Source organism: Oncorhynchus nerka, linkage group LG28, assembly GCF_034236695.1.
Source record: "Oncorhynchus nerka isolate Pitt River linkage group LG28, Oner_Uvic_2.0, whole genome shotgun sequence".
NCBI classification, from domain to species: Eukaryota; Metazoa; Chordata; class Actinopteri; order Salmoniformes; family Salmonidae; genus Oncorhynchus; species Oncorhynchus nerka.
The window spans coordinates 37,203,018-37,219,869 of NC_088423.1; the positions used below are offsets into that span (position 1 = coordinate 37,203,018).

The following is a 16,852-nucleotide window of genomic DNA, read 5'->3' on the forward strand; positions in this document are numbered from 1 at the left end:
GCCAAAAACAGTTCAATGTTAACGACAAAGTAGCCTATGCTTACCTGGCAGAATAATATCATGATTATTTGCCTCAACTCTACCATCACGGGCGCTACAAAAAACACCATTAACCAACAGCCTCTTGCTATGTGCGTACTGGAATTAATGAGTACATGCAACAACAATAAAAAATCCAAAACCTAAAACGTAGTTTCCTGATGTGGTTAAGAATTGTAGTCAACATAGAAAAACAACTAAATTGGATGTTCTATTAAAAACTTTTACAGGACCCTACTTGTTGGAGATTCTTCAGCGGCACCTGAGACAGCGTCTTCCACCACCACCAACAAAACAACAAATGATAGAATGCAATGTGGAAGAATAGTTTTTATAGAATTGCATCCCTCCAATAGAGTTCCAGACACTTTTAGAAACCTTGCCAAATTGCATTGAAGCTGTTCTGGCGGCTTGTGGTGGCACAACACCCTATTATTTTGGCAGTTACCTGTAATATATAATATTTCAAAATGCCCGTCCCTGAAAGTAACATCCACAATGCTAACAGCTAATGCTCGCCAGCTGTCCTACTGTATGTTACCTGAGGGTTATCCATGTACCACACCAGGCTGCCCGGCTGGGTGTCCAGGATGAAGTAGCGGCGCAGGAACTTCCCACTGCTCTCGTTTTCTTCGATGTCCAGGAAGCCACAGATCCGGTTCTGCCGATCCACGTAAGGCATCTCCGGGGCTGGCACATTCCCTGACCCAGGGGCCGGGAGAGAGGAGGAGAAGAGGTTAGATGGAGGAGAGCCTGGAGGGAGGGAAGAGAGGGAAGTTATTGGATAAGGTGTAATGAAGAGTTGTCCAGTCCAGTGTTCTCTGGCAAGCCTTGGCAGCCTCTCAGCCACCTGGTACTAGGATCATGTGACAAACTTAAACTCTCTCATTTATCCCTTTCCATGTAATCAGTTTCCTTCTGTCACCTACTCTACCATCCCCCCTCTTCTTTTTTCTCCTCCCTCCCTTCACATCTGGTAAGCCTTTGCCGTCTACCCAAGCCTTTCTTTCGCCTCTACAAACTCAAAGCTGAGAATTAGCTGAGAAATAATTTCATAGACGGTAACTTGACTGAGAAGAGTTTCATTTCCAGTACAGACCTGGAGCTCAGTCAACATCTCAACAACCAGATTCTCTGAGGAGCTGGGTTGAGCAATATTTATTAACTCAAAGACTGAGCAGCCAGCCAACCAACCAACTGACATCTCCTGGTGGTTCAAATTACTCATTTTGATTTCAACTCTCCAAATCAAGACTAGTGAAAGCTTACAACATGTAGGTAAACGTAAAACTTGTGTGGATATAATACTGCACACATTGCTGTAGCATGGTTAAACTGTCATCTAGGGATGCACATTTCTGTCAATTTTGCTGCTGACTAACTGACCCTCGTTAACTGCTCAACAAAATGGTTACATTTTTTTCCAAACAGTAAAATGAAGTGACCAACAGAAAATACTAGCAGAGATGTGTATAAAATGGGATGCTTATGTTTTCGCCCTAACGAACGGGAATCGTACCAAGGTGGTAAGGCAGGCGACAAGCTTAGGCCCAAAATAAGCCATAGAAAATGCATTGGACTTATTTTGGACAGAGTGAAACCTCTTGCTTCGCCTCTTCCTCTCTGAAACTATGCATGCATACAAGGATGCCATTAAGCTCTTATTAAGAGCTTAATGGAAACAGTGAAAAGGCTATTGCCTATTATTGAACATGAAACCCCTGTAATGAAGCACCTAATATAAACATTTTCAAAACACTTGCCCAAATGCAATTTGCGGAAATCACATTTCTAAACTGCACACCCAATGTGAGTAGTTCCACGTGACAGATTAGAAACTTAGAAAGAAATATGACTAGGACTGTGCTTTTGGCTTCTGGACAACAAAAGAAAGTTGATATGAAAACCAATAAAACAGGAGAAAAATGCTGGTTAACGGCATGAGCTATTCTTTATAAAATAATTAGAATTGCCTCTACATTTCTATGGATGGATTTTCGCAAGGCTACTTTGGAGCAAGCTAAGACTTACCTTATAAGTAAAGTAAAACGTTCAGGTTTCAAACAATTATACTGCCTCAAGCTCACATAGCAAAGTGGTGGGAGGTGCGCTGATAGTCAAAGGTAGGCAGGCTATAGCCTATGCATCCGAATGAAGAACGGGAGGTTCGCAAACTAACCTACAGACCGATATGCATGACAAGTCAAATGTATTTCCGCTGGCTAACCGATTAACATCTCTACTGTCATCATTTCTGATTGAAGGAATTGGCATGAAACAGACCTTTTGGTGTCCACGATAAAGGACCCTCTTTCTCTCTCTCCCTCCCTCTGATTCAGAGAAAGAGTTTGGGACATTATGAGCAGTATGTGGGAGGATAAGGGGGACAAAAGGCCTGCTTGTTGTGCATTGTGTAAAGGGGTGACGTCAGGGCTAGCCTCCGCATCCACTGGAGTCATTCCATAGACACACACACGCTTGACAAACACCCTGTCAGGGCTGATCCTAAACATTGGCTTTAAAGAGTGTATGAAGGTGAGGTTCAGACTAGCCTGAGATGTTTCTTGGTCAACAGTGACACACACACACACACTTCCAGTAATATCCTCTTGGGGAGATTTCAATAGTGCTGCAACATGTAGGCCTATAACTCCAATTGACACTGACTGTGTCAGGCATCAGAGGGTTGGTGGAAATACAATTCATATTCTGACCATCTCTGAAACTCAGACAATACCTTTGATAATACAGTGGAACACTTACAGAAAATACAAATGCCAGTGGTGGTGTTGCATTCAGAGCCACATACCTGTAAAGATTAGAGAGGATCTCATGTTAATTAAATACTGTTGAAGTAATACGGCTACAGGCTCATCTGCTCATCTGCCTCACCTAAAGCCCATTCTTGTGGGAAGCTGCTTTCATCAAGCTGCCCACTCAAGAAAAACATTCATACCGTAACCAGTGCCTGCAACCTGGTTCAGGTTCAGTCAAGCTACCAGGGTAGTTACAAACAACTAGGGTTGGAAACTTTCCAGTAAATTTCCAGAATCTTTCCAGAAATTTTCCATGGGAAGTGCGGGAATTTTGGGAATTTTGCTTAAATTCATCAAAAGAGTCTTATGGCATATTTTGGTTAAACTATCTCCAATTCAATGGAATTGGAACACTCTGCATGCACAGTGCATTCTTCAATCACATGTGCAGTGCACTCATCCAACACATGTACAGCTGATTCTCAAGATCTTGCACACTAATGAGATGCTATTGAGCCCACATTAGTACACTGTCAGAGCCAAGGACTACATGCTTTCTGATAAGTTTTGATTACAATACTGGGTGGGGTAAATATATTTTTTATGACTCCAAAGTTTCAAAAACTGTTCAAATAATGTCTGAGTATAACAGAACTGAAATGGCAGGTGAAATTGGGATTTGTTTTATGTTTGTAGTTTTCCCATTGACTGCCTATACAGATTCCATTGACTTAGGACTCATATTGCACTTCCTATGGCTTCCACTAGATGTCAGTCTATAGAAATAGTTTCAGGCTTGTATTCTGAAAAATGAATGAGTGGACACTGCAGTGTCCCAGAGGTTTATCATGCGCACGACCGAGAGTGCGCCTTTCTTGTTTTCCTTTTATATTGACAAACCTTTTGTCCAGTTGAAATATTATTGATTATTATCACTAAAAACAACCTGAGGATTGACTATAAACATCGTTTGACATGTTTCTACGAACTTTACTGATACTTTTCGTATTTCTCGTCTGCCTGTTGTGACTGCCTTTAAGCCTGTGGATTACTGAACAAGATGCGTTTTTGGATACAAAGAGGGACTTTATCGAACAAAACAAACATTTATTGAGTAAATGGGAGTCTTGTGAGTGCAACCATATGAAGATCAAAGTGATTAATTTTATCGCCATTTCTGAATTGTGTAACTCCCCTACTTGGCTGGTAACTGTTTGTAATGATTTGTATGCTGGACACTGTTCTCAGATAATCGCATGGTATGCTTTCGCCGTAAAGCCTTTTTGAAATCTGACACAGTGGTTGGATTAACAAGAAGTTAATCTTTAAACTAATGTATAACACTTGTATGTTTTATGAATCTTTATAATGAGTATTTTGGTTTTTGAATTTGGCGCTCTGCAATTTCACTGGATGTTGGCCAGGTGGGACGCTACCGTCCCACACCCCCTAGAGAGGTTAACAATTTCTGCTAATTCGTTAATGCTACCATGTGGTTTTTTTAATAAATGTTTTATTTCACCTTTTATTTAACCAGGTAGGCTAGTTGACAACAAGTTCTCATTTGCAACTGCGACCTGGCCAAGATAAAGCAAAGCAGTTCGACACATACAGAGTTACACATACAATCAATAATACAGTAGGAGAATCTATATACAGCATGTGCAAATGAGGTAGGGCAATAAATAGGCCATGGTGGAAAAGTAATTACAATATAGCAATTAAACACAGGAATGATAGGATGTGCAGAGAATTAATGTGCAAGTTGAGATACTGGGAGCAAGACAAATAAATAAATAACAGTATGGGGATGAGGTAGATTATTATTTTAATTGTTTTACCTTTATTTAACTAGTCAAGTCAGTTAAGAATGACGGACAAGGAACAGTGGGTTAACTGCCCATTCAGGGGCAGAACGACAGCTTGGGGGTTTGAACTTGCAACCTTCCAGTTACTAGTTCTAACCACTAGGCTACCCTGCCGCCCCAGATTGGATGGGCTATTTACAGAAGAGCTATGTACAGGTGCAGTGATATACTCTCACAGCTGGTGCTTAAAGCAAGTGAGGCAGGTAAGAGTCTCCAGCTTCAGAGATTTTTACAGTTCGTTCCAGTCATTGGCAGCAGAGAACTGGAAGGAGAGGCAGCCAAAGGAAGAATTGGCTTTGGGGGTGACCAGTGAAATATACCTGCTGGAGGGCGTGCTACGGGTGGGTGCTGCTATGGTGACCAGTGAGCTGAGATAAGGCGGGGCTTTACCTAGAAGAGACTTGTAGATGACCTGGAGCTAGTGGGTTAGGCGACGAGTATGAAGCGAGGGCCAGCCAAAGAGAGCATACAGGTCGCAGTGGTGGGTAGTATATGGGGTTTTGGTGACAAAACGTATGGCACTGTGATAGACTGCATCCAATTTGTTGAGTAGAATGTTGGAGGCTATTTTGTAAATGACATCGCCAAAGTCAAGGATCGGTAGGATGGTCAGTTTTACGAGGGTATGTTTGGCAGCATGAGTGAAGGATGCTTTGTTGCGAAATAGGAAGCCGATTGTAGATTTAATTTTAGATTGGAGATGCTTACTGTAAGTATGGAAGGAGAGTTTACAGTCTAACCAGACACCTAGGTATTTGTAGTTGTCCACATATTCTAAGTCAGAACCGTCCAGAGTGGTGATGCTGGACGGAAAGGCAGGTGCGGGCAGTGGTCGGTTGAAGAGCATGCATTTAGTTTTACTTGCATTTAAGAGCAGTTGGAGGCCCTGGGAGGAGAGTTGTATGGCATTGAATCTCATCTGGAGGTTAGTTAACACAACGCACAACAAAGGGCCAGATGTATACAGAATGGTGTCGTCTGCGTAGAGGTGGATCAAAGAATCACCAGCAGCGAGAGCGACATCATTGATGTCTACAGAGAAGAGAGTCGGCCCGAGAGCTGAAACTTGTGGCACCCCCATAGAGACTGCCAGAGGTCCGGACAACAGGCCCTCCGATTTGACATACTGTCCTCTATCGGAGAAGTAGTTTGTGAAACAAGCGAGGCAATCATTTGAGAAACCAAGGCTGTCGAGTCTGCCAATAAGAATGTTGTGATTGACAGAGTCGAAAGCCTTTTAGCTTGCTTGAGCCTACTTACTGAGTGTTAATTCACCCGTTTCCATATATTTAATTTTAAAACATTTATCTTACAAAGTAGTTGTTTAATCTAACTTTTCTAATCTTTACAGGAAAACGCCACGGGCACTACCTGATGTGTGGAGACATTTCACTGCAGCTAACGTAGAAGGAAAAGCTGTGTACATTTGCAAATACTGTGCCAAATCATATGTGAAGAATGCAAAAAAGATGCAGAATCATCTGGCCAAGTGCATAAAGTTCCCTCAGCGCTCACAACAAGCAACCTCTGACAAAAGTCCCTCTATTTATATTTGAGGTGAAAATGATGAATCAGACACCTTATCGATAGAAACAGCTCATGGTCATCGATAGCATGGTTATCGATAGCAACAGCTCAAGTTTATTTTGACTCTATGGAGGAACGTAGTCTGAAATGCTGATGAAAGTTTTGCTCGAGCTGTGTATGCAACTGGTTCACCTCTGATGCTCACAGGCAATGTGTAGTGGAAGAGATTCCTGAATGTTCTTCACCCAGCATACACCCCTCCAACCAGACATGCTTAATCGACAAATTTTCTGGATACAGAGTTCAACAGAGTTCAAGTGAAGGTCAAGCAAATCATATACTTCCAAGCAAGGGCTTTGGGATGGAGATGCAATATGGCAGTCGTGCCAACATATCTCATCAGCCACCTGGTGGAAGGGACTTTGTGGATCTGAGGCTCTTTCCCGTTGCCTCCATCACCCTCTAAATACCACCAACATCAGCAGCCTCAGAGAGCAACTGGTCCTTGTTTGGGAACACATACATCAACGCAACAGGTTGACTAATACAAGGGTTGAAAAATTGGTGGCCATTCGGGCAAATTTTAGGCTTTTTGAGCCTGACAACGAGCCATCCTCAACAAGGTTGGAAAATGACAGTGAAGAGAGGCCTCAGAGTCTGATGTTCAAGGCAAAATACATTAAAGCCAAGATAATGGACCCTTAACAATCAACCGTTCTCTATCGTGGGTGATGTTGGCTTTCGCCGACTGGTCGAGCACTGTTACACACTACCAAGTGCACTGTGTTTCAGAAGTTGCCCTACCGGAGTTACACAGTAATGGTGTCACTGCTATTAGCTTCACAACATACATACTATGGAATGCCATTTGGGTCTTTGCGTGTCAAAAAAGTTACAGTAGCACTGTCAAAGCTGTACAAAAAAGTCTGCAAACAAGCAAACACCGGCCACGAACGATGTGTTTACAATACCGCGTTGGTAATTAAGCATCATTTGATCGACCGCAACTTCTGGGGTAGCTAGCTTCAGCTTGGTACCTAGCTAGCACCAACTGCAGTCATTTTTATTATTCATAGCAATGATTTGGAAATCCTTGTGAATAAGTATTAGCTAGGTTGCCACTTGTCGTTCGCCTAATGAAATTGAACTTCAGTACATAAATAAATAGCCAGCTACGTAATCCTGTTGCCCAAAGCTAACGTTGCAAGCAGCCAGCTAGCTTCATCTGTCTAGTTAACACGTTGCGGTCGAGCCTATCTTTTTTTAAACTAGCCACAATAAGGGTTGGGCACAAAGTGGAATTTGTGGTTTGCCTTCAAAATAAAAGTGTCTTTGACAGTGATGCAAATGAGTACAAATAGTAGAATTATGCCATACTTTTATTTTGAAGGCTAACCATAAAGTCTACTATTGTGGCTAATCCTTATTGTGGCTAGCTTCACATAAGAACTGTCTTATAAATTGGGGTTATTTTAGATGACACCTAGCTATATAGTTAGCTAGCTAACTGAAACAGATTGTTGTTTTGCTTTGTTTTTGGGGAAGAACATTGTTTGCATCCATAGGCTAGCTAGCTTTTTTTTAATGACCAGCACTATAGGTGTGTGAGAAGTTTACCAGCATCATAGCATACGTATCAATGAATCGTTGTGACATATGAAATATGAGTGAGTGTAATCAGTGTGTAATTAGCAAGTAAAGAAAATGTATGAGCGCATTAAATTATCATGTAATGTGCAGTCATATTCAGGTTCTGATTGGTCAATAGGCTTATTTGACACGTCAAATAGTGCTAAATTGTATCTTTGTTGACACACAAAGACCCAAACGGCGTTCCATAGAAATCCTGGTTGAGAATGAAAAGACTGAACAAATGAAAAACGAAAAAGAACCGTAAGTAAAAGAAATTGGTTTTGATGATGTCTTACTGGTAATGGGTAATCAGTTAAGAACAAATTCTTATTTACAATGACGGCCTACCCCCGGCCAAACCCGGACGACACTGGGCCAATTGTGCGCCGCCATATGGGACTCCCAATCTCGGCCGGATGTGATACAGCCTGGATTCGAACCAGGGACTGTAGTGATGTCTCTTGCACTGAGATGCAGTGCCTTAGAACGATGCGTCCATGTATGTGTGTTAACTATTTAACTGTATTAGAAAGCTTAAAAATGTTAATATCGGTTATCGGTTTCTTTGGCAAGGAAAATATTGGAATCGGTATCAGCCAAAAATGTTATACCGGTGCATCACTAGTGAAGTCAACTCATTTAAAGTTCAATTCATAACTAAATGTTTTTTTTATTTTTATATTGGAAGGATTTAATCATTAGCAATTATATTTACTTATGATAAGGTAAAGGTTGATGTTTCTGTCTCCATATGATATGGTAAATATATACACAATGCAAAAAACATCTGCATTTAAATGGTAATAATATAATTTGCATATATTTCCGATAATTCCCATATTCCGGGTAATGCCCACGGAAAGTTTCCACCTCTGAATATTCCCCAAAATATGCAACCCTACAAACAGCACAGGTATGAAATCAACATGTATTGATCACATCCCACAGCAGAAATGTGCTTGAAATTGCTTATCCCAATTACGAATAAGCATGCACCCATTAAGAAAAGGACTGTAAAAACTGTTAAACCCCTGTGAATTGATGAGGAATTGAACAATTATATGGTTGAGAGGGATGAGGCAAAAGGAATGGCAAATAAGTCTGGTTGCACAAATGATTGGCAAACGTACTGAAAATTAAAATAATCATGTGACTAAACTAAATAAAAATAAGAAACCACACTATGAAACAAAGATTAATGACAAAGAATGATAGAAAAAAGCTGTAGAGGACCTTCAATTACATTTTGGGAAAAAAGGAAAATTCAACAACATTCATTGAATCAGATGATTCATTCATCACAAAACCGACTTATATTGCCAACTACTTGAATAATTTTTCGTTGGCAAGATTAGCACACTTAGGCATGACATGCCATCAACAAACGATGACACTACAGATTCAAGTATATTTGAACAAATTATGAAAGACAAGAACTCTAATTTTGACTTCCATAACGTGAGTGTGGAAGAGGTGAACATCTTTTTGTTGTCTATCAACAATGACAAGCTACTGGGGTTTGACAACTTGGAAGGAAAATTACTGCGGAAAATAGCAGACAATATCGTCACTCCTATTTGCCACATCTTCAATTTAAGCCTACTAGAAACTGTGTGCCCTCAGGCCTGGAGGGAAGCAAAAATCATTCCGCTACCTAAGTACTACATAGAGCCATCACTACATCAAACTGTATTCCACATCAGGTAACTGATGCAAGCAGTAGAATCAGATTTTAAAAAACAAAAATACACCTTATGGAACAGCGGGGACTGTGAAGCAACACCAACATAGGCACAGAGACATGCATACACACATGATAACATACACACTATACAATCACGTGCACATGGATTTTGTATTGTAGATATGTGGTAGAGGAGTAGGGGTCTGAGGGCACACACACAGTGTGTTGTGAAATCTGTTATGTTTTGTAATGTTTAAAAATTATATAACTGCCTTAATTTTGCCAGACCCCAGAAAGAGTAGCTGCTGTCTTGGCAGCAGCTAATGTGGATCCATAAATACAAATGACAAGCAACAGCCTCTGTTTTGTGCAGAAAAACTGGGGTTTTCGATGTGTGAGGGAATAGAGCGCTCAAAAACTGAGATGGAAGAGGGCAAGCTATAGACCGCAGACCCACCATGTTAGAAAGGTCAAACAAGAAGGTCAGAGGGGGGAGTGAACCGAACCATAGACTCTGGGCTTAGTCCTAACTCGAACATCAGCATCCACACTCATTCTTCGTATGTGAGAGAACGCTTTGTCCCCCATTGGTAACCAAGTGGCCGGGCAATAAAATAGCACCAAAGTAGAGGGGAAGGAAGGGAGGGAGAAAGTAAAAAAGATCATGGAGGAAGTGAGAGACAGGAGAATTATGGAAACAGTAAAAAAGTGATGTTGGGGTGAGGGCTTGTGGAACAATGGCTACCTACTGTGTCATTGTGAGTAATATCCAAACTATAAAATATATATATATATATATATATATATATATATATATATATATATATTTGCCTCTCCCCTTCACCATAAGTTTCCACCTAACTGCATTAATTTCTGGTATGCTTCTTTCAGATCATAGCGAAGCCAGTCACAAATTAAATGAGCCATGGGCTCGGCTCCTGCTGCAGATCAAATGTATTTTATAAAGCCCTTTTTACATTTGCAGTTGTCACAAAGTGCTTTACAGACACAGCCTAAAATTCCAAATAGCAAGCTATGCAGAGGCAGAAGCAGAAGAAAAGGTAGGAAGGTCACAGGGATGCCAAGGGAGAGGCATCACGACTAGAGGTCGACCGATTAATCGGAATGGCCGATTCAAGTTTTCATAACAATCTGAAATCGGTATATTTTTGAAGACTGATTTATTTTATTTTTTTAACACCTTTATTTAACTAGGCAAGTCAGTTAAGAACACATTATTTTCATTGACAGCCTAGGAACGGTGAGTTAACTGCCTTGTACAGGGGCAGAATGACCGATTTTTATCTTGTCAGCTCAGCGATTCAATCTTGCAAATTTACAGTTAACTAGTCCAATGCTCTAACCACCTGCCTCTCATTGCACTCTATGAGGAGCCTGCCTGTTACGCGAATGCAGTAAGAAGCCAAGGTAAGTTGCTAGCTAGCATTAAACTTATCTTGTAAAAAAAACAATCAGTCATAATTACTAGTTAACTACACATGGTTGATGATATTACTAGTTTATCTAGCGTGTCCTGCTTTGCATATAACCGATGCGGTACGCATTCGCGAAAAAGGACTGTCGTTGCTCCAACGTGTACCTAACCATAAACATCAATGCCTTTCTTAAAATCAATACACTAGTATATATTTTTAAACCTGCATATTTAGTTAATATTGCCTGCTCACATGAATTTCTTATAACTAGGTAAATTGTGTCACTTCTCTTGCAACAGATTCTGGGTATATGCAGCAGTTTGGGCCGCCTGGCTCGTTGCGAACTGTGTGAAGACTATTTCTTCCTAACAAAGTTGCCAAACGGGGGATGATTTAACAAAAGCGCATTTGCGAAAAAAGCGCAATCATTGCACGACTGTACCTAACCATAAACATCAATGCCTTTCTTAAAATCAATACACAGAAGTGTATATTTTTAAACCTGCATATTTTGCTAAAATAATTCCAGATTAGCAGGCAATATTAACCAGGTGAAATTGTGTCACTTCTCTTGCGTTCATTGCACGCAGAGTCAGGGTATATGCAACAGTTTGGGCCGCCTGGCTCGTTGAACTAATTTGCAAGATTTTTTTTTGTAATTATGACATATCAATGAAGGTTGTACAATGTAACAGCAATATTTAGACTTAGGGATGCCACCCATTAGATAAAATAAGGAACGGTTCTGTATTTCACTGAAATAATAATAGTTTTGTTTTCGAAATGATAGTTTCCGGATTATACCATATTAATGACCAAAGGCTCGTACTTGTGTGTTAATATGTTATAATTAAGTCTATGATTTGATATTTGATAGAGCAGTCTGCCTACCATCGCTCAGTCAGCAGCAGGCTCATAAGCATTCATTCAAACAGCACTTTTGTGCATTTTGCCAGCAGCTCTTCGCTGTGCTTCAAGCATTGAGCTGTTTATGACTTCATGCCTGTCAACTCCCGAGATTAGGCTGGTGTAACCGATGTGAAATGGCTAGCTAGTTAGCAGGGTGCACGCTAATAGCGTTTCAAACATCCCTCGCTCTGAGACTTGGAGTTGTTGTTCCCCTTCTGCGGATTTTGTGGTTCTTTTTAACAGGAGACTTCAATATTCCAAGGTAAGAGGTTTTAGGTTGTAGTTAATATAGTATTTATAGGACTTTCTCTCTATACCATTTGTATTTCATATACCTTTGACTATTGGATGTTCTTCTAGGCAATTTAGTATTGCCAGTGTTAACAGTATAGCTTCTGTCCCTCTCCTCGCCGCTACCTGGCCTCGAACCAGGAACACATCGACAACAACCACCCTCGAAGCAGCGTTACCCATCACTCCACAAAAGCCACGGCCCTTGCAGAGCATGGGGAACAACCACTCCAAAACTCAGAGCGAGTGACGTTTGAAACGCGAGTGATGTTCGACCTCTAATCACGACCAAGTCAATCGCCGCAGTCCACCCACCAAACATTGTTAAAACTATAGCTGGATGATCTCAAAATACACTACAACAGCAATGCATTGCGATAACGCATATGAATATGAATTGCTGAGCGCTAATGTGACAAGACAGAGGTGCATGTGTGGTGTTTTGGCAATTAGCATTTGTAATATCTGTGGCTTGTTCACTCCACTGTGTTAATTCAATTTACAGGTCAATTCAATTCTGTTTGCAGGCTAGCTTTTGTCCATATTACATTTTTGAGAGGGACCTTGTAATGTCTCACAAAAGGCCTGGGCTTGAACAACGCACTAAAACACACTCGAGGCAAGAGTGGCACAGAACCCCCGTCTCTCTTGGTCCTAAAAAATTGTCCTGTAAATTGGATGATGTGGTCCATCATATAGGCAGTATTTGATGCAAGAAAATACTGTATGAATCAATAGTAGGTTACATCACATGCCTAACAGGTTGGTTAGTGTTAACACAAATATTGCCGTTGTTATTTTATAGCGAAAATAGCTAAAGTTCTCTATACAATTCTGCTGTCATGCAGGCAACAAAACAAGTGTAATAGGATATCTGAAAGCCCCCCTAGCAAAGCTTGAGATAAACCCAGTGTAGTGTGTCTATTCAACACTGATTAACCACAATAATAGTCTGACCTAGCAGCAACCAGAAGCATACCCGAACGAATGACAGAACTTGTGAAAAACCTCAAGAGGTTGCACAAAACCACACCATAACACAACAGTGACAGGTTGTGTATTCACCACTATTTTTAACCTTGGTATTATGACCATGGTTTCCTACACTTCCTGACCAAATCGCTGCTCACCATGAACTGGAGATGCAGCTGTCGAGTAACGAGATCAAACAGATTTGAGTAAAGTTGGCAGTAGACCCTATGGAATATAACCGAGGTATTTTTCTGACTGTAAAACAGAGGGAGAGTACATCCCAATTGGCACCCAATGCCCTATAGGCTAGTAGTGCAAAGTAGTGAATGAATCTGGTCGAGCACGTGAGGCAAACTTTGGACCTGAATGTCTTGAATTCATGTTTTTTATACATAAAAAGTGTAAACGTCATCAAGAGAGCTAATTTAATACAACCGTCTTGGCTAGTAAGGTAGATAGCTAATTAACCCCATCATAACTTAAAATATAGCAACTGTGTAAAGTAACTAGCTAACGTTAGTTAGGAGGCCCATTCTAAATACAAATGACTGGGCTGTAGTAACGTTAGTTTGGCTGAACAAACCTTAGTTATAACGAATTGCAGATAGTGGCTTTTAATTACGTTATGAAATAGCTAACGTTAGAAGGCTAGCGCTAACTTGACAGCTAAAAACAACACTTCACATGTAGTTAGTAGCTATCAGTTCTAGCTAGCGAACGAGTTATCAAGTTAACTACAACCAGCCAAGTTAGTCGGGATATAGCTAGCTAAAGTTAACTTGTCAAGCAAATAATACAGCGGCTTGACGTTCTCAGTAGTTAGTTATTATTAACCTGGCTCAGAATGAGCTCTGACATCTAGGTGACGTTAGCTGGTAAGCATAACATTAGCCAACAACGCATGGCACGTTCAAAACGCACTTCAAATGCTAGCCAGTTCACGTCGAAGCCTTTACTATAGCTTGGTAACTAGCTAGCTACCAATACGTCAATCTCAAATAAACTCTACATTGGTATTTGGCGGCTTGCAACTTACACAAGTTGTCTTCACGCAGGAGTGCTTGATTCAGCCTAGCCCATTCCCTCGTCCTGTGCTGGGGCAAACAGGCTGCCGTTAGCGTAGGCTAACTATGTCAAATAATGCGTTTATGCCCCATCTAGCGTCCAAAAGAAGAACTGCGTTTTTTTATGCAAAGCCAAAGACTTGATATATTGGTCAAAGAAAGCTCCATCACCGTTGCCCGCTATTACGCTCATGGCTCATTTGAGAAACTTGCCGGATCTTATTGCGATCACATCAACTAGACACAAACGTTAGTAGCCTACTCTCATATCATGTCGTATACAACACAGGCATAGCACACATTGGCCTATCATATGCAGCAGCTAGGCCCAGTATTCTCAAATTGATGATCAAACATACCTGCAACAATTTAACAATCTAACAAATATTATTTCAACAATTAATCTAATTGGCATATCTAATGTAAATAGCAGTAAGCAAATACAAGGATAAATGTATCCCACTGCTGTGCTTTTCAGTTGACCCTAGGCCAATGCATAGGGTAATACTACAATTTACCAGGATAATGCAGTTTAGTCGGACTCTATGTACTGTACAGTGCCTTCAGAAAGTATTCAAACCACTCTTTCCACATTTTGTTGTGTTACAAAGCGGAATTAAAATGGATGTAATTGTCAATGATCTACATAAAATACTCTGTAATGTCAAAGTGTAAGAAACATTCTAACGTTTGTAAAAATACATTTAAAAATGATTGAAACATAAAACACCAGCATTTCTTGATTATAGTCAATACATGTTAGAATCACCTTTGGCAGTGATTACTGCTGTGAGTCTCCTGGATTGTGCAACATTTATCCATTATTATTTTTAAGAATCTTCCAGCTCTGTCAAGTTGGTTGTTGGTCATTGCTAGAGAACCATTTTTAGTTGATGCCATTCATCCTTATTAGACACCTGAGTCAACATGGCTGCACAAACAAGATGTTCTCATCTATAGTGGAAACATTGTACAGCTGCAGTAGCAGGATGATTTCCAGACATATCCATGGGCCTCCTGCTCTTAGTGTAAGTTGTAAATTGTAGGAAGCATAATGCCATTGCACAACACTCCTAAACCCCTCATTCTAACAACACATCATACTTGTTGTTCTGATGTGTATAATGAGAAGCATTCAGAAGCTGCACTTGATGCATTTATGAAATTGTTTCTTCCAGTTATTGATAAGCATGCACCTACTACAAACATTTTTAAATCACACTTAGTACAAAACTCCAAACTGGTCACACTTTTAACCAGTGGTGTAAAGAAAAATACTTTAAAGTACTACTTAAGTAGTTTTTTTTAGGTATCTGTACTTTACTTTACTATTTATATTTTTGGCTATTTTTACTTCACTACATTCCTAAATAAACTTCTTACACAATAATGTACACTTTCCATACATTTTCCCTGACACCCAAAAGTACTTTTCAATGCTTAGTAGCACTCACTCACTTATCAAGAAAACATCCCTGGTCCCCCCTACTGCCTCTGATCTGCAGGACTCACTAAACACAAATGCTTAGTTTGTAAATGATGTCTGCATGTTGTAGTGTGCCCCTGGCTATCCGTAAAAAAATAATAATAATTAAAACCCGTTGTGATCTTATTATTATCAATTTTAAATTGATACTTTTACTTTTGATACTTTAGTATGTTTCAAATCAAATACTTTTAGACTTTTACTCAAGTAATATTTTTCTTGGTGACTTTCACTTCTACTTGAGTCATTTTCTCTTAATGGATCTTTACTTTTACTCAAGTATGACAATTGTGTACTTTTTCCACCACTGCTTTTAACGCACCCAGTCTTTCATTCATTTGGATTCATTTGGATTGTAAACATCTCTCACAACACAACAATTTATTCAAAATAGGTTTATTGTGAAATATAATGAGAACATTGGTTTAATCACCAAAACACAACATAATTATATATTTTAAATTGAGTTGTTTTAACTACTAGTTAATCCAATAGCAAACCATGCAAGATATGTGTTTTAAATCGCCCTTATAAGTGCTGAAGCAATATGATACAGTATAGTAAATGACAGCAGATTACACAGTTTTCACATTAGGCAATACACTTACATTAGCCAACAAAATTGACAGAAAATCTATAATTTCCATAATATCTATCCAATATATAATCAAAGGTGTGATCAATGAAGACATCATCTACAATCATTCATACAAATAGAAACTGTATTTTTAAGATATAATTGCAACATATGTGTACTGTCTGTAATCAAATATAATACATTAATTGAAACAAATGACATTAATGAAAATTAAACATAACGTATAAGCACGCATTCATTTGCATCAAGCCTGTCTCGAGCATTTGGCCATAAATTCTCATTCACATCACAGTGAATGTCCTCATTTTTTTATTTTTTTATTTTACTAGGCAAGTCAGTTAAGAACAAATTCTTATTTTCAATGACGGCCTAGGAACAGTGGGTTAACTGCCTGTTCAGGGGCAGAACGACAGATTTGTACCTTGTCAGCTCGGGGATTCGAACTTGCAACCTTTCGGTTACTAGTCCATGCTCTAACCACTAGGCTACCCTGCACGCGGGAAATACCATTTGGCATGGCGAATCCAAGCTTGACACTGGTCTGCGTTGATGTCATCGCATGCCTTATCCATGACCAGAGGGAGGGTGAC

At 39.9% G+C, this 16,852-nt stretch overlaps 1 protein-coding gene across 13 annotated transcripts in view; it reads right to left on the reverse strand.

Moving 5' to 3' along the window:
* The window catches only part of LOC115113196 (pleckstrin homology domain-containing family A member 1-like), a 36,042-nt gene extending 21,792 nt beyond the window's left edge, over nucleotides 1–14,250 (reverse strand). For 9 of the 13 annotated variants that reach the window (XM_065012784.1, XM_029640560.2, XM_029640559.2 and 6 more), the window contains exons 1-2: nucleotides 14,151–14,250; nucleotides 581–792 (exon numbers count right to left, since the gene is read on the reverse strand). In XM_065012784.1, the coding sequence (XP_064868856.1) occupies nucleotides 581–721 (141 nt within the window). In that variant the 5' untranslated portion in view covers nucleotides 722–792; nucleotides 14,151–14,250. Of the gene's footprint in view, nucleotides 1–580; nucleotides 793–2,070; nucleotides 2,265–2,802; nucleotides 2,849–14,150 lie in introns of those variants that run through there. The other 4 variants (XM_065012781.1, XM_029640554.2, XM_065012782.1 and 1 more) reach the window with 4 other exon arrangements.
* Nucleotides 14,251–16,852: the final 2,602 nt, after the last annotated feature.